Here is a 22,107-nt window from a genome sequence, read left to right on the forward strand (position 1 = left end):
ACAAAAATTTTAGGAATGCTTTTGTACTTGTAAATTGAAGGAATTCATTAGACAAATTTTATTTAATCTTTTGCAATTGCTAGCCATCACTATTATAATACTAGCAAGGCAGAGCGTTTTCCTCCAGATATGAAGTTTTATAGCTTAAGAGGAATAAAAAGCTGGTGACTTAAGTAGTTGGTTTTACATCTTAAATTAATGTAGGACTCAATAGTCAAGACATTGAGAGAGTTTCAATGAAATCAAGTATCCAGGCCCAGATAAAAATCCTTCTTAGAGTGGTCAGAGAATTGGCATGTTTAACAAATGAAATTGGGCTAGATTTTGTCTTTTACAAATTTGATCTTGATATTATGGAGTTCAAACCCAAAGTATTCATGCATTCATTAAATAAGTAGAGCACATTATTAAACAGATTTCTTTTTTTTTTTTAAATTCATTTATTTGACAGACAGATCACAAATAGGCAGAGAGGCAGGCAGAGAGAGAGAGGAGGAAGCAGGCTCTCTGCTGAGCAGAGAGCCCAATGTGGGGCTTGATCCCAGGACCCTGGGATCATGACCTGAGCCGAAGGCAGAGGCTTAAACAGATTTCTTTTTAAGCATGAGGAAAAGTTAACAGAAAACATGAAGAGCACAAATGCAATTTGCAGTTACTGTCACAGCGTACTGAATTAATGCTATTGCTGTCATTTTTGTTTTTTCTCTATTTGGTTAGTTTTCTATTTCACTTTACAGTAAGTCAGTCTTTCACTTTTCTGTGGTTTATAAATCACCTCTCAATAGTTGAAATACATTAAGAACATGAAACCGATAGAATAACTGAGGAAGTATCTCCCAGAACCTTTTGATCCTTTCCAGTCAGGAACTATAGCTCCCTAGGCCTGCTGTGCACTTTTCATCTTGGAATATCCCTCACCTTTTGTCCTGGGATTCCCTTTGTTTCTGTTACACTGAATCTTCCTTCCTGGACCCCAGTGACTTCCTGTCTCTTGGTGTATTCAACTTCCCCCATCTTTTAAGTCCCTGCTCAGATGTTACCTTGTTAGTAGACATTATACCCATTTAAAATATCACTTTCTTTCCCTGGCATATTTTATCTCCTTCCCTAAATGATGTTTCTCCTTAACACTTACCACTGACTGTCCGTGTATCTCACTTATTAATGAGATGCTTTGGCTCCCTAGAACGTGAGCTTTACGAGGGTAGGGATATTTTGTCTGTTCTTTTTTGTATCCACAGTACCAAAGATGGTATCTGATAAATGGTAGGCTCCCCATAAATGTATAATTATGTGGAATAAGTATATGTATGTGATGGGCTTTTTGTTGTTTTTATATGGAAACCAATAGGAAGTGTCCCTAGAAGTACAAAGAAGTATTTCTTTGATTTGTTCCTTTCTGTTTTCCTCCATTCTCTTTCTTGCACTCTAGTTTTGAATGTTAGCCCCTTGAAGAGGCCTTCTAATTTTCTTATCTTTTCCCTCTTATCCATAGGTTTTTTCCTAAAATTTCTGAGAGGTTTATCAACTTTTATCTTTTTTTAAAATCAGGTTTATTTTCCAATTCTTCTGTCACATTTGTCCAAAGTCAAACAAGAAGCAAAAAACTGTCAGTGATGACTCTGAGTATTTTCTTTATCTCTTTGAGGATATTAATAATAATTTGTTGATATATTCTTCTCTGTACAACTGTTTTGACCAAGTTACTTTGGTCTCTTTGTATCAGCTTCTGTATTCATACTGCTTTCTCCGATGTCTGATCAAACTCCTGTTCTCCTCATGTGTAAGGACAGGATGCTGGAAGCTGATGGAAACTTTGTGCATGGGAACGGACCTTATGCACTGTGACCTTTAGGGTGACCTAACTGGGTTACTTCTGTCAGTGATTGGGAGTCACTGATGTGTTGGTTTCTTCAGGTCTTTCCTCTTGGGCTCACATTTCCCAAATAAGACTCTTTCAGTCTCTTGCCTGGAGAAGTATCTACAAGTTGCTGCCCGTGTTTTGGGGAGAAAACCTATGGTCTTGTCATTTAGTGAGCTGTCAGTATGGAACTTTGCCCCCACGTTCCCCAAGTCAGAAATCTGTTTTACCTCTCCGATACAACCTCTAATCTTTTGCTGGGGTCGGAGTGGGGCAGTCATCCAACTATGTGAAGCTTGGGGAGGGGCAAGTACCTGGGTTCCAGCTCTTTTAGCTGATTGATCCTCCTGTTTTTAGCTTGAATTTCACATCCGAGGAACTCAATGCAGTTAATTCCTTGATTCTAGGGAAGTTTCTGTGAGTCAGGTTCCTTTTTTGCCTTGACAGTTCTGGGTTAGGATTCAGCTTTTTCATGTCTGCTAAGTAGGTTAGCCCTCATCCATCTGCTTTCCAGCTACTGACACCAGTACCCCTCTGATGGAAATTGGAAGTCATTTCTATTCATTTGCTATTACAAATAATGCGGAAATATAACAAAACAAAAAAATTGAACATATAATACTTGGAAATAAGATGTACAGAGTAAGGATCTTATTCAGATGAATGGAAAGCACTCGTTGGCACTCGTTAATTATTTTTCTTCTATTTTTTTGCAGGCCTTGAGAGTAATGGCTAAAATTATGAGAGAATGTTGGTATGCCAATGGAGCAGCAAGGCTTACGGCTTTGCGTATTAAGAAAACACTGTCACAACTCAGTCAACAGGAAGGCATCAAAATGTAGTTCTGCGGCTTTGCCTGAACTCTACTTTTCCTTCGGATCTGCTCCTGGGTTTTAATTTGGGAGGTCAATTGTTCTACCTCACTGAGAGGGAATAGAAGGATATTGCTTCCTTTTGCAACAGTGTAATAAGGTCAACGGAAACTCCCCAGGATTTCTTTGGACCCAGGGTCCTTTCTGTGCACTATGAACACTTCTTTCCCAGAACAGTTACAAAATGTTGTGTAGTCTACCTTTATTTTTTATTAACACAAAACTTGGGTTTTTGTTTTTTGTTTTTTGTTTTTTTAAAGATGATTGCTGGTCTTAACTTTAGGTTAACTCTGCTGTGCTGAAGATCATCTTTAAGGGTAAAGGAGCTGGATTGTTGAGTTATACGAAACATTTCTTATTTTTAAAGAAAGTGATTTATTCCTGGTTAGTACATTCTCAGAGGATTCTGAACCACTAAAGAGTTTCCTTGATTCAGACTTTGAATGTACTGTTCTATAATTTTCAGGATCTTAAAACTAACACTTATAAAACTCTTATCTTGAGTCTAAAAATGACCTCATATAGTAGTGAGGAACATAATTTATGCAGTTGTATTTTGTATACTATCACTGTTCTTTCACATGTTCAGAACATCACATGCCTTCAAAATGGGATTGTACTATACCAGTAAGTGCCGCTTCTGTGTCTTTCTAATGGAAATGAGTAGAATTGCTTACAGTCTGTGTGTCTTAAAAGCTGTAGTATTTTAATTCAAAAAGTTTATTTATCTGGGTAACCCAGACATTTTCTGTTTTGTTTTTTGGAAGGTTTTTTTTTTAGTGTGTCATTTGGTATTCCATTTTGAAAATGCCTTTCTCCTACCAAAATGTGCTTAAACCACTAAAGAAATGAAGTGGCATTAATTGGTAAATGTTATCATGGTCATTTTTGAATATTCTCACATCAAGTTTTTGCATCTAAATTGCGTTGTCTGTAAGTATACCTTAAAAAAAACAAGTGGCACTGTAGATGCTTATAGTACTCTAATAATTTAAAACTTGTAGCATACAGACTGATTTTTCTAACAGGGAAAATTTGTCTAGCTGCTTGTGAAAAGTTGTGTGGCATTCTGTAAGCCATTTTTTTCCTTTATCTGATCAAAGACAGTGTTATTTTTTTAAGAAATGAGTTACATTTAAAATTAGGGTATGGTTAATGTTAAATAACAGGCCTTTTTTCTAGGAAGGTAAAGGTAGTTAATCATTTGAGTAGATAACAGGTGTGCAAGAGAGTCACATTTGTTATGTAGGAGTCAGTGTTCAGTGGACTTTCTGTCTTTGAAACTAAGGTTAGAGTTAGCGTGGTTCTGAGGTCTCACTACACTTTGAGGAAGGCAGCTTCTAATTCAGTCTTTCCTTCTGTGTGCAGATACTGCAACTGCTTATTTACATGGTTAGGTAATAAGTTTAGTGCACCCTTAACATTTGGGATAGTGGTAGCTAAAGAACATTCTGGGTATAGGTTCTCCATTTAACACATGTTTTCAGTCAAATTCAATGTTTAAAGCCAACTCGTCATGGTCTTCACAGTAAGTTGAAACTAGCTTATAATAACTGGTTTTTACTTCCAGTGCTTAAAGTCTTAGGGCTTTTACAGTTTTCAGAGTTCTCTTTATCACTGTGATCTTATTCTGATGGGAGAAAAACTATCATAGCAATGAGGCAAGACATTGACTTCATAGTGCTACCAATTTCCAAATGAAAGGGTCAGAATTACCTTTATAGTATTTGGTCAGTAAGAGATAGTGGCCATTTACACTGACTGAGCTGCATTCTGATTATGTCTTATCTCTTAAACATAGAATAAATTTGAAAGACTATTTGGTCTTAAAGCCAAAGTAATTTTAGAATGAATGACATATGCATAGGAATTTAGTGTCAGTTTCATGTGTTTAAAAACATCATGGGGAAAATGTGCTTAGAGGTTAATATTTTGACTCCAAATTTGAGTTTTTTTCTGTAGTTACCATGATTTTGTCAAAGCAAATGAATGAGTTTGAGGGGTTTGTTTTATTATTATGTTTTATTTCCTATTTAATCTCTAGCTCTGTGATTAGGTACTTTTTTTTTTTTTCCCCATTTCTAAGCCTGCCAGATCTGCTTTATGAAATCCAGGGGACCAATGCTAAAACTATTTTTATATAATTTTGAGAACATACCAAAAGTTCTTGTCTGATCTAAAATTGAGATACATGATTTCTCACTCTCATATAAGGTAATCAACTTTTACTGAAGATATTCTTTATTAAATCAAAGATTCAGTTGTAATTATACTCTTCTTGCCTACGTGGATAAAATGTACTTTTGGTGAGTCAGGGAATTTTTTTAAAAGTTGGAGTTTAGTTCTAAATTCAGTTTACAAATTACTGCAGCAAATTCCTTTTATGGGTAATGACAGTTTGATAAACCCTGATTAATTATTATTGAAAATGAAAGTCACTTAAAAATGAAATAGATCATGATTACTATGGCTGTAACTGCAGATACGTTTGACTAGAGTATTAATTTTGTCATTTAGATACACAAGCCTTGTTTATACTGCCCATCTTCACATGCTCACCTTTCAAAATTAAACTTGGTTTAAAATATACCTTAAGACCAATTACCTGTCCACATCCATTTCGTCAGTGCCCCTGAGGAACGGGGATGAGGGGGGTAAGACCCCATGGGGCACGGGTATCCCTGGTCCTTCCTTCCTAACTTCAGCTTACATTTCTCTCAACCTGCCTTCCTGCTGGCCCCTGACTCAGAGACAGATTGCCTTGCCACCACCCCAGCCATCTCCCCTCAGCAGCCTTTTGAATAGCTGTGGGACATGCTTCCATTTCCTTGAGTCACTGGATGTTGCTGGGAGGGTTCTCTAAGTTTGGAGATGGGGCGGATGATAACCCTGCTGGCTGCTTTGTGACTTCGGCTATGGCCGAGCAGTGGAAGGCAGCAAGGTAGCAGTTACGGCGGCAGGAGTTCATTGTGCCTGAAGCAGGGGCACAGGGCGCCGTCAGAAGAGAGGAGCCTGTAGTTCTGCTGTAGTGAAAGAGCTCAAGAAGGGCCTCGAGTCCGCGCACAGTGACATGGTTAGTGACGTCAGCAATTGCACACTGTAGTTCTTATTACAAAGTGGCCACTTGGCCATTCTGCAGCTCACACGTGAGCTCCCTTCAGTTCCCCCTCTACATCTGAGAGCTGTCCCGTATAGAATATTTTCTAAAACAAGATGGCATAGTGCCAACTAAAATGCAGAACAAAATCAGTATCCTGTTGGACATGTCCTGTCAACATTTATTTTTATCCTTGCACTGAAAGAGTGATTGTAATTCAGCTGTTTCTTTTTGTTTCTTGACTGTGGCAGTGTTCTGGCTCCAAATGATGGAGATTCCAAATAATGGTTCTGTTACAGCATGGCAGGAAATGCCAGTTCAGATATTTTTGAGATCCTAAAGAATGGGTCTGGACGTGTCATCTGTAGCTCCTTGTGTCTGCTTTGGAATGCTGGACTACCCACAGGCCCTCTCTCTAGGAGTGCTGAAATTCTAAGACCTTCTGAGGATTGTCCGTACTCTTAAACTTGTCGGCACCATTATGCAATCTTATTTGTAACTGTAGACTTTCAAGAATGTGTTTAATAACATTCAGCCTGTTTCTTAAAGCTCAAAGAAAAGAACTTAATTGAATTTGTTTTTATATTTTGACAAGATTTGTGAATTGAATATCATGAACCGTGTTTTGATATCCCTTTTTCACATTGTGCCAATGGAATGGGGTGTTCGGTATTTCTTTATGTGTCAAGGAGATGCTTCAAAGTGTCAATTGCTTTAAACTTAAATTACCTCTCAAGAGACCAAGGTACATTTACCTCATTGTATATATAATGTTTAATATTTGTCAGAGCATTCTCCAGGTTTGCAGTTTTATTTCTATAAAGTATGAGTGTTATGTTGCTAAATTACTCAAATGGTACTGTATTGTTTATATTTGTACCCCAAATAACATCTTCTATAGGTTTTGTTCTCTGTATTTTATTGTATTTGTGCAAAATTCTTTTGGCTTTATCAGTGAGATTTCTGCCCTTTCAGATGTGTACAGAAAATATCCATATAAATTTTCATTTAAATTGAATGATTTTGAGAAACCTGTAAAGAGGAAAGAAAAACAAAAACTGCAGTTCCCCAGAAGTTTTTAAAGTTGTATATTGTATTTGTAGTAATCTTCTGAATGAGTTGTAAATCGGAAGTAGAAGAGCGATGCTTATGTCAATTCCTAACACTACAGTAGAAAAATGGAAGCAGTGCAAATAAATGACTTTTTTTCCCCAAGTACTAGTGGCATAATTTAAAATAAAGTGTGTATATTGGACCGAGCCATGCTGTTATGAAATGTAGTTGCTGCAGATAGACATTAGAACTTTTGGATTATTCCCCAGTACAGGTTACATGGTTGAGAAGTGCCCCAGCCCCAAGGTGCCTCCATGGGCGTGGTAGCTGCTTCCCACATACGCAGGGGTGCTGACCTGTCAGTGTGCAGGATGGGACCTGCCTCCCTGTGAACTACGTTGTCTCTTGCTCAGCAAATTTGCTAAGGTTGTGTTAAAGTGAAAGTATTTTGATTCTCAAAAGTTTTGCAGTAGTTTTCAAAGGAAATTTAGAGGGTTCTCATCTTTTCCTAATTTAAGGATCTGTGAGAATTGGCATAATTTGTAAAAATAGCCTTTCCTTTTTTTTTTTTTTTTAAGATTTTATTTATTTATTTGACAGATGGAGCTCACAAGCAGGCAGAGAGAGAGGAGGAAGCAGGCTCCCTGCTGAGCAGAGAGCCTGATGCGGGGCTCGATCCCAGGACCCTGGGATCATGACCTGAGCTGAAGGCAGAGGCTTTAACCCACTGAGCCACTCGGGCGCTCCCCCACCCCCCTTTTTAAAGTAGATTTAAACAGTATGCGGGGAGTGGGTACTTGGCTCATGAGAAAACGGAGCAGAGAGTGGATGAGGAGATGTGGCCCCCAAACTCTTGACTAACTGCTGGGAGGGGTTTTGCCGACTGGCTTGTTGCTCTTGCATTACAGACTGTCACTTCAGTTCAAAGACTGGATTTAGGGATTTTCTTTTTCCTTCTCCATAGTAAAGAAGACACATCACCAGCATGTAGAGCTTTTGTCGAAACATGGAAAAAAGTGAAATTATTTTTAAAAAACAGATGTAGAGAAACAGCAGAACCAGTTTCATACTGGCTTCTTCTAATTTAGAAAAAATGTTTCTACATATGTGGTCTCACAGACATATCTTGCAACTCTGCACTGTTTGTTCGTTTTACAGTTGAGGATTTACAAAACAATGGGGCTATTCTGAAAGATGAGTAGAAAAAGTTGATGTTACAAAAGCTGACGCTCAGTCATATATGGTTCAGCCATGCATAATTTTTAAGAATTGGGAAAGAAATAATATTAAATCATTATGGAAATGAAGGATTCTTTGTGAGAGCTAAAGAGAAATGGGAAAGGTAAGAAGTTTAAGTTAACTATTTTCTATTAGAAGGAGTAGAATTATAAAGGAGGATTGGCAATTTAAGTATTTCAAAGGGGAAAGAATCCGTTGAGAGGATAAGAAAAATCGGAAGGAAAGGGGAATATTGGCATAGACCACTAAAAGAATGTGCACATACTGTGGTAGGCAGCACTAAAACACTTGGGATCTTAATGTTGTAGTAGATGGTGTAGAGGACGTCTGGTTCTTTGCTTAAAGGGAGGTGTGATTATTTTAAAGATTATTTTAGAGAGTGTGTGTGCAGGTGGGGGGAGGAGCAGAGGGAGAGTATCTTTAAGCAGCCCCCCGGCTGAGCCTGAGTGGTGTTCCTGTCCTGGGGACTTCATCCACTGACCCATGAGATCACTACCTAACAAAACCAAGAGTCGGACGCTCAACCGGCTGAGCCACCTACGTGCCAAAAACTATGTGGGAAAGGTTATGGACATCAACCATAAAATAACATTAGAACTGTTGCTTGGCACCCCTGATACTCAAAAGAGGAGTCAGGTGGTCATTGGATTCATAAGCTGAGATAGATGTGGGCATTCAGTGCGGGGTGGGTTAAATACACTTTTGAGACTTAATTCCAGATACGGAGAGATGATTGCACTTGTCATTACCTGGTGTTTGAGTTTTTCCACGTGTTTTCATATATATGATCTCATCTGATTTTCACAACTAGGAGAGATGGTGGCCAACGAAGTGCCCTAAGGAGGGGACAGAGGACTGAGAAGAGCGTTCAGGGAGTGGGTAAAGGTGAACTGGTGCCAGAGAGAGCAGATAAGAGGCTCAGGAGTCACTGTGTGTCCTTCACTGGGCTTCCCCTTGGTGAGCTTCTTTCACTTCTGGCTTGTTCCCTGAGAGTCTGATGTGGGAGTTCAAAGCCTTGCAGCTTGGGAGGCCCAGTGGTAGCTGGGTAAGGCCCCGAGCCAGCTTTGGTGCTCACCTCAGTCTCAAGGAGAGAGAGTGAGGCCTCAAAAATCTCTCAACACAACAACAGGGGGGCGCCTGGGTGGCTCAGTGGGTTAAAGCCTCTGCCTTCAGCTCAGCTCATGATCTCAGGGTCCTGGGATGGAGCTCCGCATTGGGCTCTCTGCTCAGCGGGGAGCCTGCTTCCTCCCCTCTCTCTGCCTGCCTCTCTGCCTACTTGTGATCTCTTTATGTCAAATAAATAAAATCTTTGAAACAACAACAACAGGAACCACCCCCCCCCAAAACTTAGCCAAACATTCTAGATGTTCTCAATATGTAGCAGACCTACCTAGATCTGAACAGGCTACAACAGTTACAAACAGTGCAGGCAGAATATGCCATGGGCACATTTGTCTCTGGTTCCTGAGTAGGGGAGGCTCAGGGAGGGCACTGGGTACAAGAATTTTATACACCAAGCCCAGACCTTTCCTTCCTTTTCCAACTCTTGGATACACAGGAGTGTAGGGAAGGTGACTCCTGCTGCCCTGAGGCCCCTCCAGCAGCTCAGAAGGGCTCAACATCCACCCTGTGGGTGTGACTCAGATTTAGGGCCTGCAGATTCCGATTAAGTTACCACTCTCCAGTAGGCCCCAGAGTGTCCGGTATTTCTACATCTAATCTTAAGCCTGCTTAGGATAACAGTCCCCTTGGGAATCTCTGACTCAAGGCCAGCGGAGGGATGTTGGGCTCATGGTGATGCTTGCACTTTCAGGAAGCTCCAGAGATTTTTGGTTGGGAGGATTTGGATACAACTGGCTTTCAAAAATTAAGGCAAAAAAAAAAAAAAAAAAAAAAAAGGTGGCAAAGTAAAGAGATAAAAAGACTCCGTTTGTTGCCTGTGGATCTGCTTTTAAAGAAACCCTTCAGAATGAAAATAAATAACACCAGATGGTCACTTGAACCCACAGGATGCAAAGAGGACTACTGGAAATGGTAAATACATGAATAAATAGAACCGTGTACATGCATTACCGACGTAACAAATTACCACCAATGTCTTGTCTTAGAACAATACCCGCTTATGATCACATGCTTCTGTAGTTCAGAAGTCCAAGTATAATATGGCTGAGTTGGTTCTCTGCTCCATGTTTTAGAAGGTCAAAATCAAGGTATTGGCTGTACTGCATTCCTTCTTTTGAGGCTTAGGATAAATTCACTTCCAAGCTCAGGTTGTTGGTAAAATCTGCTCCATGCAGTTGCAGGACTGAGGTCCCCATTTCCTTGCTGACTGTCCCAGAAGTTATTCTCAGCCTCTGGAAGCCACTTGCAATTCTTGGCTATTGGTTCCTTTCCTCCATCTTCAACAGTAATAAAGCCGACAACAGTAATATGGGTCCTTTTCATACTTCATCTCCCTGTTCTCTCCTGCCTCATCTCCTTTCTCTCTCCCATTGCATTTCTCTCTGATGGACTCTTGTACCTCCCTCTTCTATTGTTTATAGATTATGTGTGATTACAGTGTGATTACAATGGGCCCATCTGGATAATCTAGGATCATTTCCCCATTTAGTAACCTTAATTTCATTTGCAAAGTCCTTTCGTGGCAGTACCTTGATTGAATAACCAGAGATGAGAATCTTGGGGAGACATTTGCCTACACAATAAATGTATCTTTTCTTTTTTAAATGGCATGTTACTGTATAGAGCAATAATCGCAACACTCTAGCATAGATGCAATATGTATTATAATAACAGCACAAAGGAGGGAGTAGGAAATGGAGCTATATTGAAACAAACATTTATGTTTTATTGGAATTATGTTAGTGTTAAAATGAAGAAGACTGTGACAAATTGAAATGCATATTGTCATGGTCCCTAGAGCAAGCACTAACACAATACTTCAAAAAACAGTGTTAAAAAATCAACAGAAATTAAAATGGCACACAAAAGAAGGTAGCAAGAGAGGGACAGAGAAGCAAAAAGATACAGACATTTGGAAAACAAATAGCAAAATGTTAGCCATAACTCTAAGCATACCAATAATTTCATTAAATGTGATTGGACTAAATACTCAAAAGGTAGAAATTGTCAGAATGGATTAAAAAAAATAAGACTCAACTATATGGTGTTTACAAGAGACACACTTAAGATTCAAAGACAAATAGTTTGAAAGTAAAAGTATGGAAAAACATATACTGTGCAAATGGTAACCATAAGAAAGCAGGAATAGCTATATTAGTATCCGGCAAAATGGGCTTTGAAACAAGAAATGTTACCAGAAATAGAGGACATTTCGAATGATTTTTAAAAGGGTCGATATATCAGGGAGATATAACAACCATTAGTGTATATGCACCTACCAACAGAACCCCAAATACATGAAGAAAAAGGGACAGATGTGGAAGAAATAATTAATTCAACAATAATATGTGGAGATTTCAATATCCTACTCTCAATAACTGATAGAACAATCTATCAACAATTGATAGAACAAACAAAAAAGCAAATAAAAGAACACTGTTAGTCAACTTGTCCTACATTTGTAGAACATCAGCCACCAGCAGCATAAGATACACTCTTCTCAAGTCCACATGGAACATTCTCCAGAGAAGACCATATACTGTGCCATAAAACAGGTCTCAACAACAACAACAGCAACAAATTGAAATCATAGGTAGTATCTTCTCCAACCATGTTGAAATTAAATTAGAAGTCGCCACAGAAAGAAATCCCCAAATATACTGGAAATTAACACATTTTCTAAATAACTCATTGAGGAAACCACAAGGGAAATTAGAAAATAATTTTAACTAAATGAAAACAAAAACATCCAAATTCATGGCATGCAGCTAAAACAGTGCTGACAGGGAAACTTATGCTTTTAAATACCTATATTTAAAAAGTTATTTAAATCCCACAAAGATAGATTACAAATCCTTAACACAATATTAGCAAACTGAATCCAGCAAAAAATAAAAAGGTTTATACATCAGGACTAAATGAGATTTATCCAAGTGCTGCAAGCTTGATTTGCCATCCCCAAATCAATCCTTTACACCATATTGATAAAAGGATAAAACCCATATGATCAATTAAATAGACAACAGGAAAAGCATCGGATAGAATTCAACACCCATTCATGATAAACACTCAACAAAGTAGGAATAGAAGGCAACTTCTTCAACTTAACGAAGGACTCTTCAACCTATGAAAAACCATGTCTAACATACTTAATGGAGGGAGAGTGCATTTCTCCTGAAATCAGGAACAAGTGAAGAATGTCTACTCTCATTTACCTTGCAGTAAAGCTTCTATCTAGCTCCCCCACTTGGTCTCTCTAAAAAGAAGGAGTCATTTAAAGTGGGGGAGGGGAGACAGTCTTTATTCACAAGTGACATGATCCTATAAGATCTTAAGGAATCCACAAAAAAACTGCTAGAACTAGTAAATTAATCAAGGTTATAGAATACAAGTATAATACATACACAAAAGATCTATTGAATTCTCTATATTAACAAAGAACAATCCCCCAAATTAAAAAACAACAACAACAACAAACAACCACTCACAATAGCACAAAGAGAACACAGAAATAGACTGATTTCATTGAAATTTATGTAATTCCTGAGAATTTAGGGATCTAAATAAAGGGAGAAACATTCCATGTTTGTGGATTAGAGGACTCGGTACTATTACAATGGCAGTCCTCCCCAAATTATTCCATAGGTTCAACTCAATCCCCAGCCTCCCTTCCTTCGTCCTTCCTCGTGGCTCCACTAATCCCTGGCTTCACTCTTGCTATTCTGTTCATTTCTTCCATCAGCCCCACCCATGTCCTTTTCTTTGAATTTTTCTTGCACTTGATTTAATTTTTTCTAAGACAGTGGGCTGTCCTTAGAACCCAGCACCTTAGTAAGATGAAGTTTGGGGATTTTTTATTTAAATTATTTAAAGTGAAAGAATACTTTTTATACTTAAATACTTACTGAGCATTGACAATATAGCAATTTCTATACAAATCATTCACATCTTTCTATTATTCTTGTACTGTCCTTCCAGACTGACAAACACTCAGAATACTTACTTACAGCATTCCAGAACTCAGCCCAGCATATAAACATTGTGAACTGGATGATTTTGGAAGTCTTTCCAGTTCTAGTATTTTGTGATCCTAATAGTTTTTTCCTTATGTTTCTTTTTTAAACTCATCAGAGAATGAAGTCTGCTTTGCTGTTACTGGGATGCTGATACTTTCAACAGATGAATGGATAAAGAAGATGTGGCCCATATATACAACGGAATATGACTCAGCCATCAGAAAGGATGAATACCCACCATTTGCATTGACATGGATGGGACTGGAGGAGATGATCCTAAGGGAAGTAAGTCAAGCAGAGAAAGACAATAATCATATGGTTTCACTTATTTGTGGAACAGAAGGAAAAGCATGGAGGACATTAGAAGGAAGAGAAAAATAAAGGAGGGGAATCAGAGGCAGAGAAGAACCATGACAGACCATGGACTGCAGGAAACAAACAGGGTTTTAAAGCGGGGTGGCGGGGGGGGGGGGAGGATGGAGTATCTGGGTGATGATTATTAAAGAGGGTATGTGTTGTAATGAGCACTGAGTGTTTTACGCAAGCAATGAATCATGGAACACTATATCAAAAACTAATGAGGACTGTATGGTGGCTAACAGGACTTAAAAAAATTAAAATATAAAGGAATAAGAGTTTGGTTTGTTAGATGGGGTTTTTTTTAAGGTTTTTTTTTAAGATTTTATTTATTTATTTGAGAGAAAGAGAGCACCCAAGTGAGAGAGCACAAGCAAGGGGAGAAAGGCAGAGGGAGAAGGAGAAGTAGACTCCCCACTGATAAGGCAACCTGAGGTGGGGCCTCAGTTCCAGGACCCTGGGATCATGACTTGAGCGAAAGGCAGACGCTTAACCAACTGAGTCACCCAGATGCCCCAGGGCCTATGTTTTTAAGGAATGTGTCCTAAGCGTGGATGAGTATGATATGGAAATCCGAGGCTCGATAAACCCAAGCTGGGCTTGGCAGAGGCTCACCAGATCTAGTTTGACTCCTGGGCTCTTTGGTACCTTGGCTCTGTGGGAGTTGTTCCAAAAGCCAGTCTGTGGATCGGTGTCCCTGGCTGTAAGGGGACTTGCCCAGTACTCCACACAGTAGGCACTCAAGAGGGACTTGTTGAATGCCTGCTTGCCAGGGCCACGTAATCTGACTTCTCAGAAATGCAGACATTCTTGCTGTGACCTCAGGATGGAGGGTTATCCTGCCTCTCTACCCATTTTTAGTGACCAGGGATGTATTCACTGTTTCACAGTATATTTCTGGAGAGAAATACTTATGAAAAGAAAAAGTCCTTTCTGGTATTCTATTCCCCCTGGTCATTGGTCCCACACACCAAGGCTTTGCCCTAATTTCTGACGATCTCAGAAACTGGAGATCGTCTTGTCCCTTGGGCCAGCTCTTTGCCATTTCTGAAACCCTTGCCCAAGCCCTCCTGAGCATCTCGCTGTACGATCCCGATTTCCTACCCATACTGCTCGGAGTCCATGCTCCCAGGAGAATATAAACCAGATTTCAGGTCTGTGCCGGTCTCAGAAGGTACTGTGAACTTAAAAAACAAAACAGATTATGCTGAGTGAAATAAGTCAAGCAGAGCGAGTCAATTATCATATGGTTTCACTTATTTGTGGAGCATAACAAATAACATGGAGGACAAGGGGAGGTGGAGAGGAGAAGGGAGTTGAGGGAAATTGGAAGGGGAGGTGAACCATGAGAGACTATGGACTCTGAAAAACAACCTGAGGGTTTTGAAGGGGCGGGGGGTGGGAGGTTGGGGGAACCAGGTGGTGGGTATTAGAGAGGGCACGGATTGCATGGAGCACTGGGTGTGGTGCAAAAACAATGAATACTGTTACGCTGAAAAGAAATAAAAAATAAAAAATAAAAATTAAAAAAAAAAAAAAACCCAAAAAGAACAAAACAGAAAGCCATCCCAACTCAGCCTATTCTCCAAGAAGTCCTCAGCAGATGGCAGTGTTGATCTTTCATTGGTTTTCCGTCCGCAGAGAATTTTTTTTGTTTTGTTTTATTTTGACAAATTTAGACCAGCCAACATTTCTGCCTTGCTTTAGATGCAGGTTCCACAACACATAGTTCTTTTTACTCAGGGTTTTTCGTTTGGGCCTCACCAAAAACCTTAAGTCCCTCAGGCAGGCTAATAATTAAGCAAATCTTCAAACCAATATTTCTATTTAAAATGTTTTAATTACAAAAGCTAAGCTTGCTTGTAAAAATTCAAAAAGATACAGAAGTGTAGAAAGTGAAAGTGAATGAAGGTTTTCCAGGTGTTTTACTGGGCATGTAATTTACATCTATAACAATATGTATATATATACCAGTGGGGTCCATACTATTGCTATTACTCTGCAACTTACATTTACTTTCTCCTGGACTGTGCACTCTTCCACAGCAACACATAACACCATCATTTTCCCCATGTTCATGGTTTATAACATTTACATTCTGTTCCAGAAACCATAGTCAAGTCTTCCAGGCTTGAACTTCTGCATACTTAAACCCAATAAAAATAGCATTCACTGTACTGTGGTTATGTAAATATTAATCACGGCAGAACAAAATGAAATCAGATCTACAGTGAAATAAAGAAAATCCCGCGTACTTAACGATGACCACGAAATTGTCCAGGTTCAAAGCTGTCTTTTTTTCTAATGGAATTTCCACTTTATTTTTAAAGTTAATTAAATTGAATTATAATTGACATACAATATCCTGTGAGTTGCAGGGTGTACAGCATAGTGATTTGATATCCTTACACATGAAGTGATCACCGTGGTAGGTCTAGTTACCAACAGTCACTATACAGAGTTGTTACTGGATTACTGATTATAGTCCCTGTGTCAAAGCTGCCTTCTAATTTCATTTTTACTTTCCTCACTTTTACTCAGCTATCATTCTTCTTTAGTAGTTTGTTTTAATCTCACGTTCCTTGAAATCTCATTCCTGCATTCCTTTGGCTTTCCTGCAGTAACCCCTTGAGTGATTTGTGAATTTAAGAGCCGCCATCATAAGATTTCCCAGCACAGCTGACTGCTGGCTTGGTCAACACTGTAATTTAGGCTCAAGTCCATAGTTCATTGGAATTTTAAAGGCATGGTTTAAAAGTGTTTGTGATGTGAAATCTGATGTTAGTCAGATTTGCACTCCTTGGTAAGCTGACCTTTTTTTTTTTTTCTTTCTGGAGGACTTTGAGATTTTATCGTTGTTCTGAAATTTTGTTAAGTATCTAAGTCTGAATCTCGCTTTTATTTATCCTGCTTGATACATGGTGGGCTCTTTCGATTTGAAGATTTGTGTTTTCCCCTAGCTAAGAAAAATTTTCTGTTATGTCTTTGATCCCCACCCCCCGCCTTTTTCTTTTTTCTTTTTCTTCTCTTTTCTTTATCTTTTTTTATTGGGGGGGGGGTAGTTCTTTCTTCCTCAAACTCCTACTGAATGAATGGATGTGATCTTCCTGAATCTTTATCTGTCTATGGACTTTTCTTTCATTTTTCACTGCTTTGTGTTTTTTTCTTGTGTTGTAGATTTCATTGACTTCCAGATAACTGGTCTGGTTTCCAGTCTTGGCTATATTATTCCTTCTGTTTGCTGGATTTTTAAACTTTGACAACCCTTTTGTATATACAGAAATGATTTCCTGTTCTCCTCATGGCTCCCTTTTTAATGGCAGCCTGATCTTGTTTTAGAGATTTAACATTCTCTCAAATCTGTCCAAAGATACTTAGAGTTTTCTTCTTGAACATTCCCTACTGTGTCTTATATTTTCCAAGGTGGCTTGTTTTATTTTTCTTTGTTTAGCTTTCCTGCTATTGGTTTCCCTCAAACATTTTTAAAAATTATTTTTATTAACATATAATGTATTATTATCCCCAGGGGTACAGGTCTGTGAATCATCAGGCTTACACATTTCACAGCACTCACCATACCACATACCCTCCCCAATGTCCATAACCCAACCACCCTCCCTACCTCCCTCCCCCCAGCAGCCCTCAGTTTGTTTTGTGAGATTAAGAGTCTCTTATGGTTTGTCTCCGTCCGGATCCCATCTTGTTTCACTTTTTTCCTTCCCTATCCCCCAAAACCCCCACCCTGCCTCTCAAATTCCTCATCTCAGAGAGATCATATGATAATTGTCTTTCACTGATTGAGTTATCTCACTAAGCATAATGGCCTCTAGTTCCATCTATGTTGTTGCAAATGGCAAGATTTCATTTCTTTTGATGGCTGCATAATATTCCAGTGTGTGTGTGTGTGTGTGTGTGTGTGTGTGTGTGTGTACCACATCTTTATCCATTCATCTGTTGATGGACATCTAGGTTCTTTCCATAGTTTGGCTGTTGTGGACATTGCTGCTATAAATATTTGGGTGCATGTGCCCCTTCGGATCACTACATTTGAATCTTTAGGGTAAATACCCAGTAGTGTGATTGCTGGATCATAGGTTAGCTATATTTTCAACTTTTTGAGGAACCTCCATACTGTTTTCCAGAGTGGCTACACCAACTTGCATTCCTACCAACAGTGTAGGAGGGTATCCCTTTCTCTGCATCCCTGCCAACACCTGTCGTTTCCTGACTTGTTAATTTTAGCCATTCTGACTGGTATGAGGTGGTATCTCACTGTGGTTTTGATTTGTATTTCCCTGATCCTGAGTGATGTTGAGCACTTTTTCATGTGTCTGTTGGCCATCTGGATGTCTCCGTTGCAGAAATGTCTGTTCATGTCTTCTTCCCATTTCTTGATTGGATTATTTGTTCTTTGGATGTTGAGTTTGATAAGTTCTTTATAGATTTTGGATACTAGCCCTTTATCTGATATGTCTTTTGTGAATATCTTCTCCCATTCTGTCAGTTGTCTTTTGGTTTTGTTGACTATTTCCTTTGCTCTGCAAAAGCTTTTGATCTTGATGAAGTTCCAATAGTTCATTTTTGCCCTTGCTTCCCTTGTCTTTGGTGATGTTTGTAGGAAGAAGTTGTTGCGGCTGAGGTTGAAGAGGTTGCTGCCTGTGTTCTCCTCAAGGATTTTGATGGATTCTTGTCTCATATGGGGGTCTTTCACCCATTTTGAGTCTATTTTTGTATGTGGTATAAGGAAATGGCCCAGTTTCATTATTCTGCATGTGGCTGTCCAATTTTCCCAACACCATTTGTTGAAGAGAATGTCTTTTTTCCATTGGACATTCTTTCCTGCTTTGTCAAAGATTAGTTGACCATAGAGTTGAAGGTCCGTTTCTTGGCTCTCTCTTCTGTTCCATTGATCTATGTGTCTGTTTTTGTGCCAGTACCATGCTGTCTTGATAATGACAGCTTTGTAATAGAGCTTGAAGTCTGGAATTGTGATGCCACCTACTTTGGCTTTCTTTTTCAACATTCCTCTGGCTATTCGGGGTCTTTTCTGGCTCCATATAAATATTAGGATTATTTGTTCCATTTCTTTGAAAAAAATTGATGGTATTTTGATAGGGATTGTATTAAATGTGTAGATTGCTTTAGGTAGCATAGACATTGTCACAATATTTGTTCTTCCAATCCATGAGCATAGAATGTTTTTCCATTTCTTTATGTATTCCTCAATTTCTTTCATGAGTACTTTGTAGTTTTCTGAGTAGAGATTCTTTGACTCTTTGGTTAGGTTTATTTCTAGGTATCTTATGGCTTTGGGAGCAATTTTAAATGGGATTGACTCTTTAATTTCTCTTTCATCTGTCTTGCTGTTGGTGTATAAAAATGCAACAGATTTCTATGTATTTTTTTTAAAGATTTTATTTATTTATTTATTTGACAGACAGAGATCACAGGTAGGCAGAGAGGCAGGCAGAGAGAGGAAGGGAAGCAGGCTCCCTGCTGAGCAGAGAGCCTGATGCGGGGCTCGATCCCAGGACCCCGGGATCATGACCTGAGCCAAAGGCAGAGGCTTTAACCCACTGAGCCACCCAGGCGCCCCTGATTTCTATGTATTAATTTTATATCCTAACACTTTACTGAATTCCTGTATGAGTTCTAGCAGTTTGGGGGTGGAATCTTTTGGGTTTTCACATAACGTATCATATCATCTGCAAAGAGTGAGAGTTTGACTTCTTTGCTGATTCAGATGCCTTTTATTTCTTTTTGTTGTCTGATTGCTGAGGCTAGGACTTCTAGTACTATGTTGAATAGCAGGGGTGATAATGGACATCCCTGCCATGTTCCGGACCTTAGTGGAAAAGCTCTCAGTTTTTCCCCATTGAGAATGATATTCGTGGTGGGTTTTTCATTGATGATATTGAGGTATGTACCCTCTATCCCTACACTGTGAAGAGTTTTGATCAAGAAAAGATGCTGTACTATGCTTTTCCAGCATCTACTGAGAGTATCATATAGTTCTTGTTCTTTCTTTTACTGATGTATTGTATCACATTGACTGATTTATGGATGTTTGGAGCCGACCTCGCAGCCCAGGAATAAATCCCACTTGGTCGCGGTGAATAATCTTGTAATGTACTGTCGGATCCTATTGGCTAATATTTTGGTGAGAATTTTTGCATCCATGTTCATCAAGTAAATTGGTCTGTAATTCTTTTTGGTGGAATCTTTGTCTGGTTTTGGGATTGAGGTAATGCTGGCCTCATAAAATTAGTTTGGAAGTTTTCCTTCCATTTCTAGTTTCTTGAACAGTTTCAGGAGAATAGGTATTAATTCTTCTTTAAATGTTTGGTAGAATTCCCCTGGGAAGCCATCTGGCCCTGGGCTCTTGTTTGTTGGAAGATTTTTGATGAGGTTTTCCTCAAACATTTGGTGACCTGTGGCTGTCCATTCCCTTTAATAAATGAAAGACTAGATTAATCTATGTAGCTGGCAAGGCACATTTCCCAGGTGGTCTCTTTTTTGAAGGGGCAGGCTGGCTACAGGTCAGTGGGCTTACCTCTGGATTGCAAGCTGGGGATCCCCATACTTGCCACTGTAAGAAGAATTTTCAGTAATGGACTGGAGCACTTCACTATGTTCTCCTTTTGGACTGAGAAATACCCTCTTCCCCTGACACTTGTGAATGTCTAGAGAGACTTTAAGCTCTATCCTACTTCTCTGGTGAGTTTTGACACCCATATTGGGATCCCTTCTTGTATAGATCACCCATAGTTTTGGAAACCATAGTTCCTCCTTATGGGTTGGGGGTCGGGGCAAGGGAGAAAGGTGGGGACCCCTACTGAGTACAGGCCCTTGCTCAGTTATTCTGAGGATGCCCTGTATTTCTGTTTTGGAGTTTTTGGGTCTGAGTTGGGAGTTTCTCTGGGACTCCCTTGAGAAGGAAGTTCTTGGTCCTGGAGCCTGGGGCTACGGTTCACCTTCCTTCTTTCTCAGTTAACCCATTTCCATCAACTTCTGGCTTCCTGCATTTTCTCAGACTTTCTGATCTGCTGCCACCCTCTCTTGTTTTCTGGCACTGATATGATTTAATTCTCTTTAAAACACCTTATATTTTATTCTAATGAGTCCACGGCATAGCGGAGAGGTGGGTGCATGTGCTCAATTTGTGACTTCCAATGTAATACATTGTTCCAACCTAAAATTTTTCTTAATGCACATGGTTCGAAGGGTCTAAGGATATATAAAGTGAAAATGGCTTCTTCATCCTAGTGCAAATGATGACCACTATTTATCCCCTTCTGTCTGTTCTTTCCTTCTTCTGTTGGAAATAAAGCCCCAAATTTTAGTCAGGCTCCTGAATGCTCCGCTGAGGACACTTCCTCGGTGTGGCCAAGTGACTGAGTTCTGGCCAAAGGAAGCAGCGTGATCAACATTGCTGGGCTCCTCTAAAGGACAGGGATGTGCCTACCAATCCCTTGACTCCCCCTTTCCTGTTGACCAGAATGCAGATGTGGTGGGGAGCTGTCCTTGTCCATGCGGAGCTCGGCAACACCATAGCAATGGCAGGACAATAAATGGGAGGAGCCTGGGAGTCTCTGACCCTTCATTGCCATTCTACCAGCCCTGGTATGTGGCAGAGAAATGAAACGCTATCTTGTTTAAGCCTTATATCCTGGGGTCACGTCTTACAGCACCTATCCTGTCTCCTAACTGAGACAATCTCTGGGCTACTGAGCTCCCCTGGAGGCACCCAGTGTGAACACGTCTCTGGATCCTTCTGGGGATATATGTGTATAAACACACAGACATACATATACATAGCTCCCTGCCCACATTTACATAAATGATATTGTACCAAACAAAACCAAATCTTTAAAAAAAATTATTTATTTATTTGAGAGAAAGCATGCAGGAGGGGAGAGAGAGAATCTCAAGCAGACTCCCTGCTGGGCATGGAGCCCACTGCGGGGCTCGATCCCAGGCCGCTGAGATCATGACCTGAGCCAAAACCAAGAGTCCGACACTTAACGGACTGAGCCACCCAGGTGTCCCCCAAACTGCTACTTTTGGAAGAGGCTGTGCCCTGCTGAAGAAGAAGGAGAATTGCTGGTGACAGCTGCCAGCCTGACTTCTCTCCAGCACTGACAAAGTGAGCTCCGCCTGCAAATGAGATGTGCACCCCCCGCCCCAGCAGCCTGTGAAACCCAAAGCCAGCCCACTCTACGCTGAGAGAGTTTCTAACCCAAACATGTCCCTCAGATGACTCATTACTCCTTCCCCTCTAAAAAAAGAGATATATTGAAATGTTGTAACCACACAGAATAATGTTTGTGAGAAGTTCCTGTAAATTCATTTCCCCCCATCTTGCCTCTTGCTGGAGTCTGCGCAGTAGGAGCTGCTGCTCCAGCAACTGCCCAGTGGACGCACCCTGATCCCAGCCCGGGGGCCGCCTGTGGCAGCTCCGAGTATAGACGATTCAGCTGAAGAATGAGC

At 39.8% G+C, this 22,107-nt stretch overlaps 1 protein-coding gene across 2 annotated transcripts in view; it reads left to right on the plus strand.

Annotated features, from left to right (window-relative positions):
• The window catches only part of TGFBR1 (transforming growth factor beta receptor 1), a 56,687-nt gene extending 49,598 nt beyond the window's left edge, over positions 1–7,089 (plus strand). For both annotated transcript variants that reach the window (XM_047700172.1, XM_047700173.1), the window contains exon 9: positions 2,578–7,089. In XM_047700172.1, the coding sequence (XP_047556128.1) occupies positions 2,578–2,703 (126 nt within the window). In that variant the 3' untranslated portion in view covers positions 2,704–7,089. The remainder of the gene's footprint in view (positions 1–2,577) is intronic.
• Positions 7,090–22,107: the final 15,018 nt, after the last annotated feature.

Source organism: Lutra lutra, chromosome 13, assembly GCF_902655055.1.
Source record: "Lutra lutra chromosome 13, mLutLut1.2, whole genome shotgun sequence".
Classification (NCBI taxonomy): domain Eukaryota; kingdom Metazoa; phylum Chordata; class Mammalia; order Carnivora; family Mustelidae; genus Lutra; species Lutra lutra.